The sequence below is a fragment of the Ammospiza caudacuta genome, chromosome 6 (assembly GCF_027887145.1).
Source record: "Ammospiza caudacuta isolate bAmmCau1 chromosome 6, bAmmCau1.pri, whole genome shotgun sequence".
NCBI lineage: Eukaryota > Metazoa > Chordata > Aves > Passeriformes > Passerellidae > Ammospiza > Ammospiza caudacuta.
In genome coordinates, this window is record NC_080598.1 from 57,897,148 (window position 1) to 57,904,746 (window position 7,599).

General features: G+C 42.9%; 1 protein-coding gene across 1 annotated transcript; it reads right to left on the bottom strand.

Annotated features, from left to right (window-relative positions):
- Positions 1–2,327: 2,327 nt before the first annotated feature.
- Positions 2,328–5,584, bottom strand: GPR132 (G protein-coupled receptor 132). The gene is made up of 2 exons (XM_058807844.1): positions 5,528–5,584; positions 2,328–3,395 (listed from the first exon to the last, which is right to left on the bottom strand). The coding sequence occupies exons 1-2, from the start codon at positions 5,582–5,584 to the stop codon at positions 2,328–2,330; spliced, it is 1,125 nt and encodes a 374-aa protein (XP_058663827.1).
- Positions 5,585–7,599: the final 2,015 nt, after the last annotated feature.

Sequence of the window (7,599 nt, forward strand, 5' to 3'; positions counted from 1 at the left end):
CTAAAGTAGCCTCCTTTAAAAACCCTAGCCGGACCACTGTTCCCTTGTTACTCGTCCCTGACCCGTCTTTGAATAAAGCTTCATTGGAGTGCATAGAGTGTCCTCTCCTTTGGCTCTTTCCCTTGGGATCCTGGTGGTGTCGTGCTGCGGTATCACCCACGGCGCTGCACCCACTGCCACCTGAAAGGCCTGGGTGGAAGCTCAGGGGCAGCCTCTCCTGTGTGCCCCTCTGGTCACTCAGGAAGCTTTGCTAGCCCGCATTCCAACACTCTGTGACTGCAGGAGAGCCACAGTTTAATGTCATCTTTATATGGTGGCTCCTAAAACTGCACGCAGGACTTGAGGTGAGGCCGCAGCAGCTCAGCGCAGGGCAGGACAATCCCCTCACTCAACACTCACTCCTTATCAGAGGGAAATCATCAGAGATATTTAAATTCATCGAGGTCAATAGCTAACTTACATCCATGTCAATGAGTTCAGAAGCCTGTACTTCTGGTTTCTTCTAAATTCACTGCTGCTTTTCATTAAGGTTTGATTTCCGACTATGAAAATCCTGAGGTCGGGTGGTTTGCATGTACATCTTCTGAGATGAGTCACCAGTGCTCTGTCTGGCAGGGGCTGTCAGCAGCCACATTCTGCTGCTGCTGCAGAATTCTTCAGCAACTGAAAGTTACAGATACTCAGCACCTTGCAGCTCTCTCCATGATACCTTAGAGAATTTGATCTCTGAGATGCATATAAAAATAGAAATCCAGAAGTTTTTAATTAGCACCTCAACAGAATGTCATGTTCTTCCAAGAAACAATCTCCAATTTAGTATTATGTGGACTACTTTTGAGGACAAAGCCATTTCACATATAAATACCAGAGGAGTCATTCAATAATTAAAAAATGAAATATGTAAAAAATATAGTAAATTGAGGATATATAATTTTGGCATAAAGGTTCTTTACAACAGTGTAAGAATATATAAAAATATAACATACAAAGATATCTATGGCAGTTTTAAGATAAAAAGTATTGCATTTATATTAAGACTGGTTAATATTAATTCAATGCAGAAATGTCAATGTCAATAACAATTTCAACATGTCACAGAAATATAACACCACAGATTAAATGGAATGATGCTATGAAACACTCTACAAACTTGTACTCAAAATGGTTCATGATCTGTCTGTGGAATCACATAAAAATATGAATAAGTTTTTTAGATAAACATTGCCAGATTTGTATCATTCCTATTTTTTAAATACTTGTTAGAAGGCACAAGGTACTACCATCAACAGGTTGTTCATAACAGAAGTGGCAGCAGCAACAGTGGGATTTGCCCCAGCATGTCTGAGGGAGTTCCAGCTGTGGGGAGGAAGGACTGTGCTCTCCAGACTGCCAACCTTCCACACCATCTGTGAGCCTACCCATAGCTTCTGCACACTCCTGCACAGTAAAAGTGGGATCAATAACAAAAGGGAAGGGTTAGCTTAGTCAGAAATGAAACACGAGTTCAGCAAACATTTGGGGATGGCATAAAAGCAGTCCCTGACTCCACTTGGAAATGTATACATTTTCTGTATATTTCAGTGCATTCTAGGTCTGACTGCAAAACAAGTAAAATTTGCTAATTGTAAGCTATCAAGCATTAGAACTGTACATTTTAGGAATTTCAGGGCAGTGCAGAATCTTGACTAATGCAGCAGCAGTACTGTTGGTCTGTGTTGTCAGGCATTCTTTTTTGCCATCTAATTCTCCTGGAATGTGTGATGTACCTGAAGTCACATGCTAGAGTATGAGGAAAATGTTCACTCATTTTTAATATTTTCCACTGGTTAACCACAAACGGTAACTGCAGAGTGCATGTATGAGAACTGGAACATGTACCTCCTCAAGGAGCAAAAATTGCAACATTAAGAACAGTATATTGTTCTTCTCTGCAATGCTTTTAAAAATTTTTGCTCAGAAGATAAAAATGGTTTTATTTCATATGAGAGTCAGTCCAAAAAAAACCCCAAACTTTTAAGATCCCAATTTTAATCCAAGTAAATCACTTCATTTATTTCACATATCCTTAGCAAAGCAGTGTTTTCATCAGTGATACTGGTGGGCAAAGTTTATTGTAGGAGACAAACAGAAATTTGAATTATTGCTCCCATAGCATCCTCAAGGAGCTAATGGCCCATGCAGGATGTGCAAGATGATGTCAGCATGTAAAAACTTGTGTCCTGCATCTGGCATTGGGAACTTCTTATTTGTTCCAGCAGCTACCAGCTAGCTGCCACTTTCCTGGTCTCTGCCACTGGTGCAGGCCTTCTGAATGTCAGATGAATCTGTTATTTCTTTGAGTTTTCTTTACTTTGGCCCTCTTCCTCTGATTCTTTTAGCGTTTCCAACTTTATGTTGTCAGTATTGCGATCGGTGGATGAATTTGGCTTGGATGAGTTCCATCTCAATCTTCTCAGGCTCCTATAGCAGTCTTTTCTGACATTTTCACTGACCAGAACGTAGATGATTGGATCAGCAATGCTGTTTGCAGTGGCTAAGCACAGAAACACTGTAAAAGTTGAATATATCTTATTTTCAAATGGACATGGGCAGTCCTGATGAAACATAAAGTATATGGCTCTTACTATGAGAACCAGATGATATGGAGCAAAGCAGATCACGAAAATAGTAATAATGGCAATAGCAACATGCTTCACTTTGGCTTTCTCACGACAAGTCAAGCTGCTGCTTCTTTTTGTAGCTTTGAAAATTTTGCAGTTTGTAAAAATCAGGATCAGGAGGGGTATGAAAAATCCAAACAGGAATCTAGCACAGCTGAAATAAGCCAATAATAAGTTAAGGGGCAATGTCTCAAAGCAGGTTTTCACCTCTGTACAGTTTTGCCCATTTTCCATAAAAAATACTGGCGTGTGGATTCCTGCAACCACAGTAAAGAGAAAACCGACTATTATGATGGCATTTTTCTGTTGTCTTCTTCCCCTTGATTCCAGAGAATGCACCAGTGCCATGTAACGATCCACAGAGATGCAGCACAAAAGCAGAATGCTGATGTAGATACTGCAGAAAAAGATGAATCCTGTTATCCTGCAAGCAGTGTCACCCATGGTCCACTTGTGCCCATTTTGCACATAGATAATCCAGACAGGTAAGGTACATAAATACATCAGGTCACACAATGATAAACTGAAAATGTAGATGGCAACTACTATATTCCTTTTGATTTGTACAAATGTCAGCAGAGAAGTTAAGCAATTTGCTGGAAGGCCTATTGCAAAAACAATGCTGTAAACAGCAACCAGAAGTGTCTGACTCTCTTGATAAGGAATTTCTGGGCAAGTGGAGTTACAATTTTCATTTAGACAGCGTTCCATTATTCTTTCTCCAGCTGATATTTCCTAAGAATCAGAAGACAAGGTGGAAAGTTAGCATTGCATCACTTAAAAATATGTCAGTAAATGTTATGGTCCCATAGGTGCCAACTTGACATGTTTGTGGAGCAAGTGGAATGGAGGATGTTTGAAAGGTTCCTCCTCAGACATGAACTGAGAAAGAGAGGGTCACAAGATCCCTCCACCTCTGAGAGTTGTACTGGATTCTGGTGGCTATGTGGAAGCTCTCTCAAGGGGGATCTAAAGTTTTGTCCCTGGACATAAAATCATCCATCTCCTTTTTGTCAGTTCCCATTCTAAAATCATGCTGTAGATGCTAAAACTGCCATCATTCCTCATGCCAAGTGTCACCTGCACCCAAAATCTCACATGGGGATCAGCCTACAGAAATAAGGCAGATGAATATGAAATTGTGGACCAATTGTCTTAGACGTATTTGAAAAAAAAGTTGGGTTCAGTATTGTCCCATCTTCAGAATGACAGGAGAAAAGAATCTTCACTGTTGTGTGGAGAAGATGGCACAGTACTCCGACCAGTGACAGGACCTGAGGGAATAGGCTGAAGTGGTGTCAGGAGAGGTTTAGGCTGGCTATTGGGAAAAGGTTCTTAACACAGAGGGTGCTTGAGCTGGTGTTAACTTATGAGCATGGTGGATACAATAAGGGAGGGCTGGTGGTGATGCATATTTTTCTGCCTCTAAGCATCTGCCACCTTTGGAGGAGGAGGAGGGATCTCTTCTGGGCCACCTACCAATCTGCTGTGTAGAGGGGATAAAAAAGGTGCTTGATTTCAGGGTCAGCAGTGGTTCTCTGCCCAAACCTCGTCTGTGAACTGACATACAGAGCTTGTCCCTGATTCGAAACATGCCTGATGGTGTGAGAGCTGCTGTACATTGAACACCACAGAGCTGCTGTATACCTGCACACCACAGAGCTGCTGTTCACTGAACACCACAGAGCTGCTGTACACCTGCACACCACAGAGCTGCTGTTCACTGAACACCACAGAGCTGCTGTACACTGCACACCACAGAGCTGCTGTACACCTGCACACCACAGAGCTGCTGTTCACTGAACACCACAGAGCTGCTGTACACTGCACACCACAGAGCTGCTGTACACCTGCACACCACAGAGCTGCTGTTCACTGAACACCACAGAGCTGCTGTACACTGCACACCACAGAGCTGCTGTATACCTGCACACCACAGAGCTGCTGTTCACTGAACACCACAGAGCTGCTGTACACTGCACACCACAGAGCTGCTGTATACCTGCACACCACAGAGCTGCTGTACACTGCCCACCACAGAGCTGCTGTACATTGAACACCACAGAGCTGCTGTACACTGCACACCACAGAGCTGCTGTACACTGCACACCACAGAGCTGCTGTACACCTGCACACCATAGAGGGCCTTGGAGACCTCCCTTTCTGTGGTAAAGCACAACAGGTGAATACAGCTCACAGTCAGGCAGATGGTGACATCCAGGGCAGGGACATGGTACAAGTCACACACCACCTCAGTTACTTATCAGCTTGTCTACCCACACACTTCAATAAAAACACCTTCAGGATTGGTTGAGGGTGCTCTCTCCTTCCCTCCTCCTGGTTTTGCACACTTCTCCTCATCCTGTGCTTGTCTGAATATTCTCATTTCTGTAAGCTTCCCCCAGAGCAGTCAGTGATGGTGCAGGGCAGCAAACAGTGGAAGAGTTTTGTGGACACATACTCCCAATGCTTGTTTGTCTTGCCTCCTCCTCTCCCACTTTTGCTCCAAGTCTCCTTCCCATGCTCAGCACCCTTGAGGGAGCCTCAGGAAGGAGATGCCTGTGACTTTCTAAGCTACCTGCCTGGAGCAGGCATTTTTCCTTGGTGTTTGGCATATGGACTAAGCCACAGGGCTGCGGCTGAGCTGAAGAGACCTTCACATGTAAATGGCTGTCAGTGCCAAGCACAACGCCTCAGCTGACAAAGTGCAGCCATGGGCATGGACCTAGCCTTCAAAAGAAAATCAGGTGCTGAAAGACTGTCCTGAAGCTTTGGCCTGTCAGCTTTGGAGCTTTGGAGGAGGAGTGCTCTAACTCAGAGCCCAATATAAGGAAGGAGGAGAGGAGGCCATTTGTTCCACTCCTCACCTTCTCCACGCTCTCAGCCCCGTCCAGGGAAGAGTCTTCTTCCACTGGCCACTGCATCCACCCCCAGTTCAGAGCTTCACTCTCTCCACTCAGTTCTCCACGCCTGCAGAGAGGTTTCTCCACAAAGCAGCACTGAGCAGACAATTTATGACATTTCTCCTGGTGACATTTTCTCTTGTGTTGACACACCCTTAAGGGGAAGGAAGTAACACCACAATTGTTGACCCTGTGACTAAAGTCAATTTTTCTGTGCCTGTACAGCCCTCTTCAATTGAAAGCATATTCCTGTCTTCTCAGACCTTTAGAGTTTAATAGTTTGATACTTGGCTCAGCCCAGACAATTCCCAGTTCTGTCTTCCTCTGGGATGTCGAGGCTAACCTGCACCTCAAATATTAATTCAAATGAAAAACAGTAATAATTACACCAGTGAAAAAAACTAGACACCATTTTCTATTAATATTTGTGATGATCAGTCTTGGTTTGAACACCAGAACTCAAGAGATTTATCACACCCAGCAATTTTCAAGCATTTATAAAGGGTAAAACGTAGTGATGATGACACGGATGAGCAATATCTAAGAAAGCATTTGTGAGACACAAACTGTTCCAGTGAGTTATCTTTGCTGCCCTGAATCCTTCAGTTGAGCAAGCCTCTCCACAATAGTTGTTTTCACCTTTTTTGGCCTGTCCTGATCTGGCAGGTCTCACCAATCATAGGTGTTACAGCTGCTGTGTGTTGCATCAGCAGCTCAGTGTATTTTTATCAGCACTCTGAGGCTTCTTGCTCTGAGAGTGTCACTGCACGAGACATACCGCAGTTATCACGTGCACCTTTCTCACCTTCAAGATGTGTGAAACATCTCAACTTCCAGGACAGAGAGATCATGAAGCACCTGAGCAAAAATCACTGGGAGATGGGGTAATCTGCTAAGATTTGCTGCATGCCTGCTCTGTATTTACGCTCTTCCATTTCTAATATTCTTATGTTGTCTCCATGCTGTTAGACAACTGGATAATTATGTTTCGTACTCCTAAAATGCAGTGGCTCCTGCTGCTCATTTGGGCCAGTTGCATTAATCTTTTCTCAAGAAAAGTCTTTTCAGTAACACTGAAGTGAAAAAAAAAGGGAAATGAAAACAAGCGGGAAAGCAAAAGGCTTTACTTTTTTTTTTTTTTTTTTGTTGTTTGTGTATGAACTACTCATGTGAAACTGTTTAAGTTTCCAAAGGAGAAGTTGGAGTGATAAAAATAGCCACTATTAGAAAAAGTAAAAAAAGAAAATTACAGTTATAGTTACAAGGCAGAGAAGGATAAGTCAAAAAAAAGCACAGTAGTTGGACAGAGACTGGTTGGAAGTCTTTGGACTAACTCATCTGAGATACACAGGAACAGGAGAAAAAAAAGGACACAGTAAAATCCATAACATGAGTACAATTACATGAGCAAATCACATTAATTAATGTATATTTTATTTTCTAATATTTTTCTGATCATCCATCTCTTCCAGGCATTATTATTAGAGCCAAAAGTTTTGAGGAGTTTATGAGGATATTAGGAACAACGTGAAATAACCTCTGTGATGGTTAAAATGAAAACAAACTTTCCCTTCACACTTTCCTTCCTGTCCCCAATATCTGTCGAGGAAAACAACCTGAGTGTCTCAAAGCATAAATCAGCCTTCAGTGAAAGAGGACCTGAGTTTCTCCTGAGGGATTTTGTGTGCTTTCCTGGGTAGAATGTGGTGCTGGAAGGGTTTGACATGAGGGTGCCAGCAGGACGTCAGTTGGACACTCAGATCTATATTGAAACGCATCAGTTCCCAGATGTGACATTTCTGCTGCCTACAGCGCTTGTCACCAGCAGTGTCACTCCTCCAGTGTCTGAACCTGGGCTTCTCCTCATGCAGAACTTACAATAATTGCCTGAAAATTATCAACTGATAAACTTTTGTGTCTCTTAACTTGAAACTAAGAAATTGCTGTGCTATTTGCTCTGCTGTTCTTGAAGGAAGGAAAAATGTTTATGGTGTCTTTGAATGGAAACAGATCATGGCCCATATGCCCAGCAAGTC